Here is a 17,089-nt window from a genome sequence, read left to right as displayed (position 1 = left end):
GGTTAAGATTCCTAAGAGTCTATCCTTCCTTCGAGAAGGATTGGAAACAGGATTATCTGCAAGTTCCTTGATGGGACAGATTTCTGCCTTGTCCGTGTTACTTCACAAAAAGCTGGCAGCTGTGCCAGATGTTCTAGCCTTTGTTCAGGCTCTGTTTAGAATCAAGCCTGTTTACAAAATTTTTGACTCCTACTTGGAGTCTCAACCTAGTTCTTTCAGTTCTCCAGGGGGTTCCGTTTGAACCCTTACATTCCGTTGATATTAAGTTATTATCTTGGAAAGTTTGTTTTTGGTTGCAATTTCTTCTGCTAGAAGAGTTTCAGAATTATCTGCTCTGCAGTGTTCTTCTCCTTATCTGGAGTTCTATGCAGATAAGGTGGTTTTGCGTACTAAACCTGGTTTTCTTCCAAAAGTTGTTTCTAACAAAGACATTAACCAGGAGATAGTTGTACCTTTCTTTGTGTCCTAATCCAGTTTCAAAAAAGGAACGTTTGTTGCACAACTTGAATGTAGTTCGTGCTCTCAAATTTTACTTAGCAGCTACTAAGGATTTCAGACAAACTTTGTCTTTGTTTGTTGTTTATTCTGGTAAACGGAGAGGTCAAAAAGCAACTTCTACCTCTCTCTCCTTCTGGATTAAACGCATTATCCGTTTGGCTTATGAGACTGCCGGACGGCAGCCTCCTGAAAGAATCACAGCTCACTCCACTAGGGCTGTGGCTTCCACATGGGCCTTCAAGAACGAGGCTTCTGTTGATCAGATATGTAGGGCAGCGACTTGGTCTTCACTGCACACTTTTACCAAATTTTACAAGTTTGATACTTTTGCTTCTTCTGAGGCTATTTTTGGGAGAAGGGTTTTGCAAGCCGTGGTGCCTTCCATTTAGGTGACCTGATTTGCTCCCTCCCTTCATCCGTGTCCTAAAGCTTTGGTATTGGTTCCCACAAGTAAGGATGACGCCGTGGACCGGACACACCTATGTTGGAGAAAACAGAATTTATGTTTACCTGATAAATTTCTTTCTCCAACGGTGTGTCCGGTCCACGGCCCGCCCTGGTTTTTTTAATCAGGTCTGATAATTTATTTTCTTTAACTACAGTCACCACGGTACCATATGGTTTCTCCTATGCAAATTTTCCTCCTTAACGTCGGTCGAATGACTGGGGTAGGCGGAGCCTAGGAGGGATCATGTGACCAGCTTTGCTGGGCTCTTTGCCATTTCCTGTTGGGGAAGAGAATATCCCACAAGTAAGGATGACGCCGTGGACCGGACACACCGTTGGAGAAAGAAATTTATCAGGTAAACATAAATTCTGTTTTTACTTGCTGTGGTAAATTAAATTGATTACAATTAACTTATTTAGATTAATTTTGACATTTGAAATAGCTGCTTTCTCTTGTTAAGTGTATCCAGTCCACGGATCATCCATTACTTATGGAATATATTCTCCTTCCCAACAGGAAGCTGCAAGAGTCCACCCACAGCAAAGCTGCTATATAGCTCCTCCCCTAACTGCCATATTCAGTCATTCTCTTGCAAGCCTCAACATAGATAGGAGGTTGTGAGAGTCTGTGGTGCTTTCTACTTAGTTTATTCTTCAATCAAAAGTTTGTTATTTTTAAATGGCACCGGAGTGTGCTGTTTATCTCAGGCAGTATTTGGAAGAAGAATCTGCCTGCGTTTTTCTATGATCTTAGCAGACGTAACTAAGATCCATTTGCTGTTCTCACACATTCTGAGGAGTGAGGTACTTCAGAGGGGGAATGGCGTGCAGGTTTTCCTGCAGATAAGGTATGTGCAGTAAAATATTTTTCTAGGAATGGAATTGACTAAGAAAATACTGCTGATACCGAAGTAATGTAAGTAAAGCCTTAAATGCAGCGATAGCGACTGGTATCAGGCTTATTAATAGAGATACATACTCTTGTAAAAATGTGTTTTAAAACGTTTGCTGGCATGTTTAATCGTTTTTTAACATATGTTTGGTGATAAAACTTATTGGGGCCTAAGTTTTTTCCACATGGCTGGCTTAAATTTTGCATAGAAACAGTTTTCCTGAGGCTTTCCACTGTTATAGTATAAAAGTTACAGTTGGTGCAGTTAAAATTACAAACAGTGACATTCAGCTTCCCTCAGCAGTCCCCTGCATGCTATAGGACATCTCTGAAGGGCTCAAAAGGGCTTCAAAAGTAGGAGCTGTTATGACTGTTTAAAACATATTTTTCGTTTTGTTAATCTGTTTTTTGTATTAAGGGGTTAATCATCCATTTGCAAGTGGGTGCAATGCTCTTCTAACTTGTTACATACACTGTAAAAATTTTGTTAGTTTAACTGCCTTTTTTCACTGTTATTTCAAATTTTGGCAAAATTTGTTTCTCTTAAAGGCACAGTAACGTTTTATATATTTGCTTGTTAACTTGATTTAAAGTGTTTTCCAAGCTTACTAGTCTCATTATTAGTCTGTTCTAACATGTCTGACATAGAGGAAGCTCTGTGTTCATTATGTTTTAAAGCCATGGTGGAACCCCATCTTAGAATGTGTACCAGATGTACTGATTTCATGTTAAACAATAAAGATCATTTTTTGTCTTTAAAAACATTATCACCAGAGGATTCTGTCGTGGGGGTAGTTATGCCGACTAACTCTCCCCACGTGTCAGACCTTTTGACTCCCGCTTTAGGGACTCACGCTCAAATGGCGCCAAGTACATCAAGGGCACCCATAGCGTTTCTTTACTTCTTTGTGTCCGAAACCAGTTTCGAAGAAGGAACGTTTGTTGCACAATTTGGATGTTGTTCGCGCTCTAAAATTCTATTTAGATGCTACAAAGGATTTTAGACAAACATCTTCCTTGTTTGTTGTTTATTCTGGTAACAGGAGAGGTCAAAAAGCAACTTCTACCTCTCTCTCTTTTTGGATTAAAAGCATCATCAGATTGGCTTATGAGACTGCCGGACAGCAGCCTCCTGAAAGAATCACAGCTCATTCCACTAGGGCTGTGGCTTCCACATGGGCCTTCAAGAACGAGGCTTCTGTTGATCAGATATGTAAGGCAGCGACTTGGTCTTCACTGCACACTTTTACTAAATTTTACAAATTTGATACTTTTGCTTCTTCTGAGGCTATTTTTGGGAGAAAGGTTTTGCAAGCCGTGGTGCCTTCCATCTAGGTGACCTGATTTGCTCCCTCCCTTCATCCGTGTCCTAAAGCTTTGGTATTGGTTCCCACAAGTAAGGATGACGCCATGGACCGGACACACCTATGTTGGAGAAAACAGAATTTATGTTTACCTGATAAATTACTTTCTCCAACGGTGTGTCCGGTCCACGGCCCGCCCTGGTTTTTTAATCAGGTCTGATAATTTATTTTCTTTAACTACAGTCACCACGGTATCATATGGTTTCTCCTATGCAAATATTCCTCCTTTACGTCGGTCGAATGACTGGGGAAGGCGGAGCCTAGGAGGGATCATGTGACCAGCTTTGCTGGGCTCTTTGCCATTTCCTGTTGGGGAAGAGAATATCCCACAAGTAAGGATGACGCCGTGGACCGGACACACCGTTGGAGAAAGTAATTTATCAGGTAAACATAAATTCTGTTTTTGCTTTTGTCCCCAGCTTGTCTTAAGCAGCAATGAGGGGGGCAGGGGCTATAGTGAGACCTCTGAATTGCAATACACAGAATGTATCCAGCAATAAAATAAGCATGCTCAATATTAATATTTGATAGCTTGCATACTTATTTTACCTTATATATAAATATGTATTATCTACTGACATTTACAGATACCCTGACACCCCCTTAGATGACGTGTTAAACTTTTCAAATTAGCCTTTGCAATATGGTACACATTTTCACCCAAGAAGATAAATATGTGATCTAGAAAAGGAACTGGTATTATATAATCCAGTAGTCAATTTACAACTGCAATATACTAAATGCAAATAAATAAAATAATGTGAAAAAATATATAAAAAAATAAGTTGTGTATAAAAAGCAAATGTTTCATATATTTATTTTGTTTTATAAAGTGATATGCAGATAGCAACACTTATTAGTTACACATTTGTTTGCCTTTTATTAACTTTATGTATAAATTGTAATATTTTGTATCAAATTAATTGTTGTCTTAAAGGGCTCCTATTATCACATTTTCTTAATTCTCTTGGTATCTTTATTTGAAATGCAAGAATGTAAGATTCCGGCCCATTTTTGGTGAACAACCTGGGTTGTTCTTGCTGATTGGTGGATAAATTCATCCACCAATAAAAAACTGCTGTCCAGAGTCTGAACCAAAAAAAGCTTAGATGCCTTCTTTTTTTAACCTGTGCTCTTATGTTTTACTTGTATCTGATTGGTGTTTGATCATTTAAATAGGACTCCTTTTGCTGTTTAGCCTGAGGAAACGGTGCAGAGGTCGCCGAGAAACGCGTTGAATTATTGTGCTACTATATTGTAGTATTGCTTTTATCTGTACACTGTTTTTACATAAATATATATTTTTTACTATATATTTTGTAAGCAGGATTTTTCTTTTTTATGGCACGATGAGTCCACGGATCATCTTAATTACTGATGGGATATTCACCTCCTGGTCAGCAGGAGGCGGCAAAGAGCACCACAGCAGAGCTGTTAAATAGCTCCTCCCTTCCCTCCCACTCCAGTCATTCTCTTTGCCTATGTTAGTGATAGGAAGTGGTAAAGTGAGGTGTTAGAATAGATTCTTCAATTAAGCGTTTATTATTTTTAAAGTAGTGCAAGATTGTGCTGCTTTGTTCTAGGGTGTAGTCGTAGTCCATATCAGTCTCTTCAGTAGAGCTTTGGTGGCTTTAGGGCAATGGGAACTTGTGGGACATAATTCTCACTGCGCCTCTCATAATTTGATGCTGCCCTATCTTCTATAGCCTGAGGTGGATTTACTCAAACTTTTATTTCTCCACAGGTCGATGTGAGGGATAGGACCTTTTAAAGCCTGTGAGCTGCCTTTGCTGTCAGGCAGATATAAGGTAATTCTGGGGCCAAAAATCAAAAGCTCAGAGGAAAAGTGGGCACTTTTATTTACACTGTAAGAAACATATAAGGCTCATTTAACAGGGGCACTTGATGTTTGGGACATCAAGCTCTCCTTGTATGGAGAGTAATTGACAGCCATAACTGCAGGCACTGGAGCTGGGAGTTAAGCTTTATTTTAAATACGCTATGGTGGTTATTTCTCCCAACGGCTTAAACAAGCAAATAAGCCAGTCGGGAGTTGAATGTACAGTAACGCCCAAGATGGACGGGCTGATCGGGTTTGCGCGCTTCCTGTAACTGCGTAGTACTCAGACACGTCTTCCGTTGCAGAGACGGCTGAATAGCGTGTCACTAGAACCGCATGGGTTTTTATCTATTAAGCTCCACAAGAGAGGGATAGTGAATTCTGGTTGGCGGTCAGGTAGGCGCCTCAGCAGGGTTTCTGAGGTGTAAGGGTGTCTGAAATTATTTGGCTTTATTTTTCTATGCAACATCGCAGGGTAAAAGTTACCTGTTTAAATTTAAAGGCGCAGTAACGTTTTTTCTGTACAAAGTTTTTTTATTCATTTGGAGTTATTAATTCATATATAGTGAACTGCATGGACAAGATGTCACTTGCTCCTTATGTTTGGATGTTAATGTGGAACCACCTGTCCCTTTCTGTCCCACATGTAATTGAGAGGACTTTAGCTTATAGGGAAAATATTTTTTTCTGAGCAAAACTTTTCAAAAGCGGATGCTGTCCAAGAGTCTGACGAGGTTCAAGGTATGCCGCAGCTTTCTCCCCAAGCGTCCCAAATTTTACCGCCCACACAAGCAGTGCCCTGCACTTCTGCTCTAGCGACCCCCGCTGGAGTTACTTTAAAAGACATAGTTTCTCTCATGTCTTCTACAATTTCTGATGCATTTTCTGCTTTCCCATTGTTACAGGGTAAACGTAAGAGGAAAACCAGACCAAATTCAGTAAGTTCTGATGCAATTTTTGCAATTTCGGAGGTACCCTCCCAAGGACACGATGAGTAGGTTACTTCTGTAGCATCTGAGGGTAAGATCTCAAATTCAGAAAGTTTATTGCCTCTGACGGACTCGGAGGTTGTAACTTTTAGGCTTAAACTAGAACACCTCCGCCTGTTGCTTAGGGAGGTTTTGGTTACTTTGGACGACTGTGACTCCACGGTAGTGGTTTTCCCTAAGAAGTCTAGTAAATTGGACAGATATTTCGAGGTTCCTTCTTACTTAGACGTATTTCCAGTCCCAAAGCGAGCTTCGGAGATCGTTACTAAGGAGTGGGAGAAACCGGGCATACCCTTTTCTCCCTCTCCTATTTTTAAGAAGATGTTTCCCATAGCTGACTCTTTCAAGGAGGCTTGGCAAACAGTTCCTAAGGGGGAAGGGACCGTTTCCACCTTAGCCAAGAGAACTACTATTCCCATAGAGGATAGTTGTGCTTTCAAAGATCCTATGGACAAGAAGTTAGATGGTCTACTTAAAAAGATTTATGTTCACCAGGGTCTGTAATGGCAGCCAGCTGCGTGCATTGCTACCGTCACTAGTGCGGCTGCATATTGGTTTGATGCACTATCTGAGTCTCTCAGGACTGAGACTTCCTTGGAGAAGATCCAAGACAGGATCAAGGCTCTGAAGCTAGCTAATGCCTTTATTACGGACGCTTCCCTTCAAATTATTAAACTGGGAACTAAGATTTCATGTTTCTCTATTCTAGCCCGCAGAGCCTTATGGTTAAAACCTTGGTCTGCGGATGTTTCCTCTAAGTCTAAGCTTCTGGTTATTCCTTACAAGGAGAAGACCTTGTTTGGACCTGGTCTATCGGAAATTCTATGATATCACGGGAGGTAAGGGTCATCTTCTTCCTCAAGATAAGAGAAACAAACAAAAAGGACGACAGAGGGCATTGGGGTGGCGCCTTATCTGGACGACATTCTAGTCTTGGCGTCATCTTTTCAACAAGCAAGATCCCACACGGACATAGTGTTATCTTTCCTGAGAACTCACGGATGGAAGGTAAATTTGTAAAAGAGTTCCCTAGTTCCAGACACAAGAGTCACCTTCTTGGGAACCATAATAGACTCCCTGTCTATGAAGATTTGTCTGACAGAAGTCAGGAAATCAAAGATTATCGATACTTGTCCAGTCCTTCAGTCCACTCCTTGGCCGTCAGTGGCTCAGTGCATGGAGTTAATCGGCTGATGGTGGCGGCAATGGACATCATCCCGTTGGCTCGATTCCACCTCAGACCTTTGCAGTTAAACATGCTTAGGCAATGGAATGGAGATTATGTGGACTTGTCTCCTTGGATAGCTCTGGAGCAGGAGACAAGGGACTCTCTTCAATGGTGTTTATCTCTGGATCATCTCTCCCAGGGAACCTGCTTTCGCAGACCGTCTTGGGTGATTGTGACAACAGACGCCAGCCTTCTCGGGTGGGGAGCTGTCTGGGGCTCCCTAAAGGGTCAGGGAGTTTGGACTCAGTCAGAGTCTGTTCTTCCTATAAACATTCTAGAACTGAGAGCGATTTTCAATGCCCTTCTGGCCTGGCCCAAGTTAGCTTCACTCCGGTTTATCAGGTTCCAGTCGGACAACATAACTTCAGTAGGTTACCTACCACCTTAGAGACTTCCTTTGAGGAAGGACCTTCTGATTCAGGGGCCCTTCCTTCATCCAAATCTAGTTTCTCTGAAGCTGACAGCTTGGAGATTGAACGCTTAATTTTGTCCAAACGGGGGTTTTCTGACTCGGTCATAGAGACCATGATTCAGGCTCGTAAATCTGTAACTAGAAGGATTTACCATAAGATTTGGCGTAAATATCTCTATTGGTGTGAATCCAAGGGATACTCATGGAGTAGAGTTAGGATTCCTAGAATTTTGTCTTTTCTACAACAAGGTTTGGAGAAGGGTTTATCGACAAGTTCTCTAAAGGGTCAAATCTCGGCCTTATCTATTTTGTTACACAAACGTCTAGCGGATGTCCCAGATGTACAATCTTTTTGTCAGGCCTTGGTCAGGATCAGGCCTGTGTTGAAACCAGATACTCCTCCAAGGAGTCTTAATTTAGTTCTCAAAGTTCTTCAAGGGGCTTCGTTTGAGCCTATGCATTCCTTAGATATTAAGTTATTATCTTGGAAAGTTGTATTTCTTGTTGCTATTTCTTCCGCTCGTAGAGTGTCAGAGCTCTCAGCATTGCAGTATGAGTCTCCTTATCTTATTTTCCATTCAGATAAGGTAGTTTTACGTACTAAATTAGGATTTCTTCCTAAGGTTGTTTCTGATCGGAACATTAATATGGAGATTGATGTTCCTTTGTGTCCTAATCCTCCTTCTCAAAAGGAACGATTCTGCACAATTTGGACGTGGTCCGTGCTTTAAAGTTTTACCTGCAGGCGACTAAGGACTTTCGTCAGTCTTCTTCTTTGTTTGTTATTTTCTCAGGAAAACGTAAGGGACAGAAAGCTACGGCTACTTCTCTTTCTTTTTGGCTGAAGAGTATCGTACATTTTGCACATGAGACTGCTGGACAGCAGCCTCCCGAGAGGGTTACGGCTCATTCCATGAGGGCTGTTGCTTCCTCTTGGGCATTTAAAAATTAAGCTTCTGTGGAACAGATTTGCAAGGCTGCAAGCATAAATTTTCTTTTTTGGAGTCCTACAAGCCGAGTCTCTAATCAGTCAACATCAGTCGTGTGGTTTAGTGAGCTGGGCCACTACTAATAGCCCAGTCTGTGTGTTTAGCACTCGCGAGTGCTTACCTTAGTGTGAGTACCCTGGGTATATTTGGGGTTTTCCTTTGGGCCATATTGGTTTGGTTGATCTGCACAAGGAGGTGCCATTTTCATGTGCTTTCTTACAGCATAGAGAACTGTTCTTTTTTCTCAGAAGTCAGTTTTAAGGATTTTTAGCAGTCAAGTGTTTAATGTCCCTTTAATAATCTTGTAAAATATATGGCTTAAAAGGATATAGTACTGTAATTTTCTTAACTCTTTAATGTCTTCCCAATTATCTATATTTTACTTGCTGTGGTAAATTAAATTGATTACAATTAACTTATTTAGATTAATTTTGACATTTGAAATAGCTGCTTTCTCTTGTTAAGTGTATCCAGTCCACGGATCATCCATTACTTATGGAATATATTCTCCTTCCCAACAGGAAGCTGCAAGAGTCCACCCACAGCAAAGCTGCTATATAGCTCCTCCCCTAACTGCCATATTCAGTCATTCTCTTGCAAGCCTCAACATAGATAGGAGGTTGTGAGAGTCTGTGGTGCTTTCTACTTAGTTTATTCTTCAATCAAAAGTTTGTTATTTTTAAATGGCACCGGAGTGTGCTGTTTATCTCAGGCAGTATTTGGAAGAAGAATCTGCCTGCGTTTTTCTATGATCTTAGCAGACGTAACTAAGATCCATTTGCTGTTCTCACACATTCTGAGGAGTGAGGTACTTCAGAGGGGGAATGGCGTGCAGGTTTTCCTGCAGATAAGGTATGTGCAGTAAAATATTTTTCTAGGAATGGAATTGACTAAGAAAATACTGCTGATACCGAAGTAATGTAAGTAAAGCCTTAAATGCAGCGATAGCGACTGGTATCAGGCTTATTAATAGAGATACATACTCTTGTAAAAATGTGTTTTAAAACGTTTGCTGGCATGTTTAATCGTTTTTTAACATATGTTTGGTGATAAAACTTATTGGGGCCTAAGTTTTTTCCACATGGCTGGCTTAAATTTTGCATAGAAACAGTTTTCCTGAGGCTTTCCACTGTTATAGTATAAAAGTTACAGTTGGTGCAGTTAAAATTACAAACAGTGACATTCAGCTTCCCTCAGCAGTCCCCTGCATGCTATAGGACATCTCTGAAGGGCTCAAAAGGGCTTCAAAAGTAGGAGCTGTTATGACTGTTTAAAACATATTTTTCGTTTTGTTAATCTGTTTTTTGTATTAAGGGGTTAATCATCCATTTGCAAGTGGGTGCAATGCTCTTCTAACTTGTTACATACACTGTAAAAATTTTGTTAGTTTAACTGCCTTTTTTCACTGTTATTTCAAATTTTGGCAAAATTTGTTTCTCTTAAAGGCACAGTAACGTTTTATATATTTGCTTGTTAACTTGATTTAAAGTGTTTTCCAAGCTTACTAGTCTCATTATTAGTCTGTTCTAACATGTCTGACATAGAGGAAGCTCTGTGTTCATTATGTTTTAAAGCCATGGTGGAACCCCATCTTAGAATGTGTACCAGATGTACTGATTTCATGTTAAACAATAAAGATCATTTTTTGTCTTTAAAAACATTATCACCAGAGGATTCTGTCGTGGGGGTAGTTATGCCGACTAACTCTCCCCACGTGTCAGACCTTTTGACTCCCGCTTTAGGGACTCACTCTCAAATGGCGCCAAGTACATCAAGGGCACCCATAGCGTTTCTTTACCAGGGGATTCTGTCGGGGGGAAAGTTATGCCGACTAACTCTCCCCACGTGTCAGACCCTTCGACTCCCGCTTCAGGGACTCACGCTCAAATGGCGCCAAGTACATCAAGGGCGCCCATAGCGTTTATTTTACAAGACATGGCAAAGGTGGTGAATAATATTCTGGCAGCAGTATTAGTCAGACTACCTGAAATTAAAGGAAAGCAGTTAGCTCTGGGGGTAGATACAGAGCATACAGACGCTTTAAGAACCATGTATGATACTACCTCACAATATGCTTAGTCTGTGGGTGATTATTTTTTTTTGACTCAGGGAAGATGATTTAACCTGATTCTGATATTTCTACATTTAAAATTTATGCTTGAGAACCTCCACTTGTTGCTCAGGGAGGCTTTGGCTGCTCTGAATGAATGTGTACAATCGCAGGGCCAGAGAAATTGTGTAGACTGGATAAATAATATGCAGTGCCGGTGTGTACTGATGTTTTTCCAATACCTAAAGAGGTTTACTAAAAAAAAAATGTTTAATAAGGAATGGGATAGACCAGGTGTGCCGTTCTCTTCCCCTCCTATTTTTTAGAAGAATGTTTTCTAATAGTTACCACCACACGGGACTTCTGGCAGACAGTTCCTAAGGTGGAGAGAAGAGTTTCTACTCTAGCTAAGCGTACCACTACCTCTGACGAGGACAGTTGTGCTTTTTAGATCCAATGGATAAAAAATGTTTATTCAACAGGGTTTTATCCTGCAGCCCCTTGCATACATTGCTTCTGTCACTGCTGCTGCGGCGTTCTGGGTTGAGTCTCTTGATGAGGCTTTACAGTTAAGCGACTCCATTGGATGAATATATTTGACAAGCTTATGCTAGCCAATTCCTTTGTTTTCTGATGCCTTGTTCATTTGACTAGACTAACGGCTAAGAATTCTGTTTTTTACTATACTGGCGCGCAGAGCGCTATGGCTTATATCATGGTCAGCTGTCGTGACTTTAATAAATAAGCTACTTAACTTCCCTTCAAGGGGCAGACCCTATTCGGGCCTGGTTTGAAGGAGATTATTGCTTATATCACTGGAGGAAAAGGTCATGCCCTTCCTCAGGATAGGTCTAAATCAAGGGCAAAAAAAAAAAAAAGTCTAATTTTCGTACCTTTTAAAAACTTCAGGGCAGGTGTGGCATCCTCTTCCTCTAAGGCAAAACAAGAGGGAATTTTTGCTCAGTCCAAGGCGGTCTGGAGACAATCGGACCTGGAACAAAGATAAGCAGGCCAAGGAGCCTGCTGCTGCCTCTAAGGCAGCATGAAGGAACGGACCCCTATCCGGTAACGGATCCTATAGGGGGCAGACTTTCATTCTTTGCCCAGGCGTGGGCAAGAGATGCCCAGGATCCCTAGGCATTGGAATTTATATCCCAGAGATATCTTCTGGATTTCAAAGATTCCCCCCCAAAAAAAGGGGAGATTTCGCCTTTCACAATTATCTGCAAACCAGATAAAGAAGGAGGCATTCTTACATTGTGTACGAGATCCATCCAGTTCCAAGAGAGGAACAGGGACAGAGTTTTTACTCAAATCGGTTTGTGGTTCCCAAGGAGAGGGAACCTTCAGACCTATTTTGGATCTAAAGATCTTAAACAAATTCCTCAGAATTCCGTCATTTAAGATGGAAACTATTCATACCATCTTAACTATGATCCAGGAGAGTCAATAGAGGACTACAATGGATTTGAAGGATGCTTATCCTCACATTGTGATGCATAAAGATCACCATCGTTTTTCAGGTTTGCCTTTCTAGTCAGGCATTACCAGTTTGTAGCTCTTTCCTTTGGGATATCTACAGCCCCAAGAATCTTTATGGAGGTTCTGGGGTCGCTTTGGCGGTCCTTAGACCACGGGGCATAGAAGTGGCCCCTTATTTAGACGACATCCTGATACAGGCGTCAAACATCCAAATTGCCCAGTCTCATACGGACGTAGTACTGGCATTTCTGAGATCACATGGGTGGAAAGTGAACAAGGAAAGAGTTCTCTATCCCCAATCTCAAGGGTTTCCCTCCTAGGGACTCTGATAGATTCTGTAGAAATGAAAATTTACCTGACAGAGTCCAGGTTGTCAAAGTTTCTAAATTTCTGCCGTGTTTTTTTTTTTTCATCCCATCCGCGCCCTTCGGTGGCTCAGTACATGAATGAAATCGGCTTAATGGTAGCGGCAAGGGACATAGTACCGTTTGCACGTCTACATTTCAGACCGCTGCAACTATGCATGCTCAGTCAGAGGAACGGGGATTACACAGATTTGTCCCCCGTTAAACCTGGACCAAGAGACCAGAGATTATCTTCTCTGGTGACTATGTCGGGTCCATCTGTCCAAGGGTATGACCTTCCGCAGGTCAGATGGGACAATTGTTACAATAGATGCCAGCCTTTTAGGTTGGGATGCAGTCTGGAACTCCCTGAAGGCTCAGGGATAGTGGACTTAGGAGGAGACCCTCCTTCTAATAAATATTCTGGAACTGGGAGTGATATTCCATGCTCTTCAGACTTGGCCTCAGTTAACAACTCTGAGGTACATCATACTCAGTCGGACAAATAATTCCCTGGACAGAGACTCACTCTTGTCTATCAGCTATCCATATCCCAGGTGTTGAGAACTGGGAGGTGGATTTTCTAAGTCGTCAGACTTTTCTTCCGGGGGAGTGGGATTTCCTCCGGAGGTCAAGACCAAGCAGGAGAGGGCTTTGGTGTTTTTGACAGCGCCTGCGTAGCCACGCAGGACCTGGTATGCAGATCTGGTGGACATGTCATCCTTTCCATCACGGTCTCTGCTTCAGAGACAGGTCCCTCTACCTCAGGGTCCTTTCAACCATCTAAATAGAATCAATCTGAGATGGACTGCCTGGAGACTGAACGCTTGATGTTATCAAAGCATGGCTTCTCCGAGTCAGTCATTGATACCTTAATACAGACATGAAAGCCTGTCTCTAGGAAAATTGAACATAGATATGGTGTAAATATCTGATTGTTATGAATCCAAGGGTTACTCATGGAGTAAAGTCTGGATTCCCAGGATATTATCTTTTCTCCAAGATCTTTTTGAGAAAAGGGTTGTCAGCTAATTCCTTAAAAGGGGACAGATTTTTACTCTGTCTATTTTTTTTGCACAAGCGTCTGGCAGGTATTCTAGACGTTCAGGCATTTGGTCAGGCTTTGGTTAGATCCAAGCCTGTGTTTAAAACTGTTGCTCCGCCATGGAGCTTAAACCTGATTCTTAAGGTTCTTCAAGAAGTTCCGTTTGAACCTTTTTTGTTCCATAGATATCAATCTTTATCTTGGAAAGTTCCTTTTGGGTAGCTAATTCCTCGACTCGTAGAGTCTCCAAGTTATCTGTGTTACAATGTGATTCTCCTTATCTGGTCCTTCGTACGGATAAGGTAGTCCTGCGTACCAACCTGGGTTTTTTCCTAAGGTGGTATCTAACAAGTACATCACTCAAGAGATAGTTGTTCCATGCTTGTATCCTAATCCTTCCTCAAAGAAGGAACGTCTATTACACAATATTGGACGTGGTTTGTGCTTTAAAGTTTTACTTACAAGCTACTACAGTTTTCATCAAACGTTCACCTTGTTTGTTGTCTATTCTGGACAGAGGAGAGGTCAAAAGACTTCAGCAGCCTCTCTGTCTTTTTGGTTAAAAAGCATAATTCATTTAGCTTATGAGACTGCTGGACAGCAGCCTCCTGAAGGGATTACAGCTCATTCTACTAGAGCTGTGGTTTTCACTTGGGCCTTTTTTAAATGTGGCTTCTGTTGAACAGATTTACAAGACGGAGTCTTGGTCTGCGCTTCATACTTTTCAAATTTAACAAATTTGATACCTTGCTTCTTCGGAGGCTATTTTTGGGAGAAAGGGTTTTTTACAGGCAGTGGTAACTTCCGTTTAAGTACCTGCCTTGTCCCTCCCATCATCCGTGTACTTTAGCTTTGGTATTGGTATTCCATAAGTAATGGATGATCCGTGGACTGGATACACTTAACAAGAGAAAACATAATTTATGCTTACCTGATAAATTTATTTCTCTTGTAGTGTATCCAGTCCACGGCCCGCCCTGTCACTTTAAGGCAGGTAATTTTTTCATTTGAACTACAGTCACCACTGCACCCTATGGTTTTTCCTTTATCTGCATGTTTTCGGTCGAATGACTGAATATGGCAGGTAGGGGAGGAGCTATATAGCAGCTTTGCTGTGGGTGGACTCTTGCAGCTTCCTGTTGGGAAGGAGAATATATTCCATAAGTAATGGATGATCCGTGGACTGGATACACTACAAGAGAAATAAATTTATCAGGTAAGCATAAATTATGTTTTTGCTTGTTGTAATCCCAGCCTATACTGAATATTTCAATACTTAAGTATTCACTGTAGAAAATCTGTGTAAACATATCCAGGAGAATAAATAACACTTCCAGTAGGGCTTCCTCTAGGTATACAAATAGATGACATAAGGAGGCTTTATGTGTGTATAAAGAGTGATAATGTAAGGGGATTGATATCCCAGCAAGTTCAACCCATTTAATGGGTTATGGTTTCAAAGAGCAAAACCAGCTAGTTCATATTAAAAAACTTAAAGAAACTTATTCAAATTCATTTTATACTCTTCAGTACACTGTAACTTAAATCCATTGTTTCTCAATTTCAGCCTTCATATACCCCTACTTAACTAGAGCATAGATTAAATAATAATCATCTTATCAATAACCATTGTTACTCACCTGCTCTCACCCAGCTGCTGATTATTTCACCTGTGCTCTGATATCTTGAAAATATGGCCTGTTAGGGATACTTGAGGAGTAGATTTGAGAAACACTATATTTAATGCCTTGCTTCCAATAAGAAAATGTACAAATGTTTTTGTTATGGCTCACTCAGGTTGACTTTATTCTACTAACTATACAATTTCAGAATGCACAAAATCTAATTTAAGTGAAGAAATTATTATGCATTTTGTATTTTTTTTTCCTTTATCACATTTCAACTTCTCTGTGCCCTTCCTGCAAGGCAGATTTTGTATCTGTCTCTATGTGATAAGAAAACGTTTTTTATTCAGCATTGAAGATATTAAAAAAATATGCTTTTATTTTATTCAAATAAACTGTGCATGTATAATTATATATTTTTTACAATTTTAGGGAGGCGTAATAGAATATCTGGATGAACTCTTGGATTCTAATGTATATTGACGTTCACATTCATCCCTGCTGCTTCCTGATCTCCAATCTAAACTTGACTAAAAAGAATTGGATAAAACAGAACAATCCAATGTGTCCATGAACTAAAAACACTTTAATGATGGTTCAGTTACTTTTTTTTTTTCTCTCTCAAGTGACAGTTTCAAATATGGGCTAAAGTCATGAAAATAAAGATCCATAAAAACCTCTGTTTCTTGATATTGAAACATTCTCTTAAATGTTAGATTTCTATATTTCTATTTCCTGTCTAAACATGTTCTCATGGCCGCCACTAGAAAATTTGGGGCCCCTGACAGAACCATTGATCAGGCCCCCCTACCCCCTTTGAACTGTGTAATTTTTGACCACATGACTAATATGTATCACACTTTATTCAAGTGTAGTCAAACTTAAAAATGTTATAACACGTATACACAGACACACACACACACAGAGAGAGAGAGAGAGATATACACACACGTTACACACACCCACAAAAAATCACACCCACACTCACGCAAACGCACGCAGACACTCAGCTCTTGCTTACACTGACTTGACAAGTAATGAGTTATATTTCTCCTGTTAAGTGTGATCAGTCCACGGGTCATCATTACTTCTGGGATATTACTCCTCCCCAACAGGAAGTGCAAGAGGATTCACCCAGCAGAGCTGCCATATAGCTCCTCCCCTCTACGTCACCTCCAGTCATTCTCTTGCACCCAACGAATAGATAGGATGTGTGAGAGGACTATGGTGATTATACTTAGTTTATACCTTCAATCAAAAGTTTGTTATTTTATAATAGCACCGGAGTGTGTTATTCCTTCTCCGGTAGAATTTGAAGAAGAATCTACCTGAGTTTTTACTATGATTTTAGCCGGCGTAGTTAAGATCATATTGCTGTTTCTCGGCCATCTGAGGAGAGGTAAACTTCAGATCAGGGGACAGCGGGCAGATTAATCTGCAAAGAGGTATGTAGCAGCTTATTATTTTCTGACAATGGAATTGATGAGAAAATTCTGCCATACCGATATAATGTAAACTCAGCCTTAAATGCAGTAGCAGCAACTGGTATCAGGCTGTCATGTATGTATATTTTACACTTCAGTATTCTGGGGAATGGCACTTCACTGGAATTATACTGTGTGCATAAGACTTTAGCCTAATTGGCAGGGACTAGCAACAGGCTTTTTAATAACACTTAATTTATGTTAAACGTTTTTTGCTGGCATGTAAAATCGTTTCATTTTCTGAGGTACTGGGTGAATAAAATATTTTGGGCACTATTTTTTTCCACTTGGCAGTTGTTTTATTTAATTTATGACAGATAACTGATCTCTCTCACTGTTGTGTGTGAGGGGGAGGGGCCTTTTTTGGCGCTTTTGCTAAGCATCAAAAAATTCAGTCAGA

General features: G+C 40.7%; 1 protein-coding gene across 1 annotated transcript in view; it reads left to right on the top strand.

Annotated features, from left to right (window-relative positions):
* Positions 1-15,885, top strand: part of CRTAP (cartilage associated protein) — a 601,161-nt gene extending 585,276 nt beyond the window's left edge. Inside the window, exon 7 of the mRNA XM_053714506.1 lies at positions 15,638-15,885. Within this exon, the coding sequence (XP_053570481.1) occupies positions 15,638-15,688 (51 nt within the window). The 3' untranslated portion in view covers positions 15,689-15,885. The remainder of the gene's footprint in view (positions 1-15,637) is intronic.
* The last annotated feature ends 1,204 nt before the right edge of the window (positions 15,886-17,089 follow it).

This window comes from Bombina bombina, chromosome 5, assembly GCF_027579735.1.
Source record: "Bombina bombina isolate aBomBom1 chromosome 5, aBomBom1.pri, whole genome shotgun sequence".
In the NCBI taxonomy this organism is placed as follows: Eukaryota; Metazoa; Chordata; class Amphibia; order Anura; family Bombinatoridae; genus Bombina; species Bombina bombina.
Note: the sequence above shows the minus strand (reverse complement) of the source record. Positions and strands in the feature narration are given on the sequence as shown.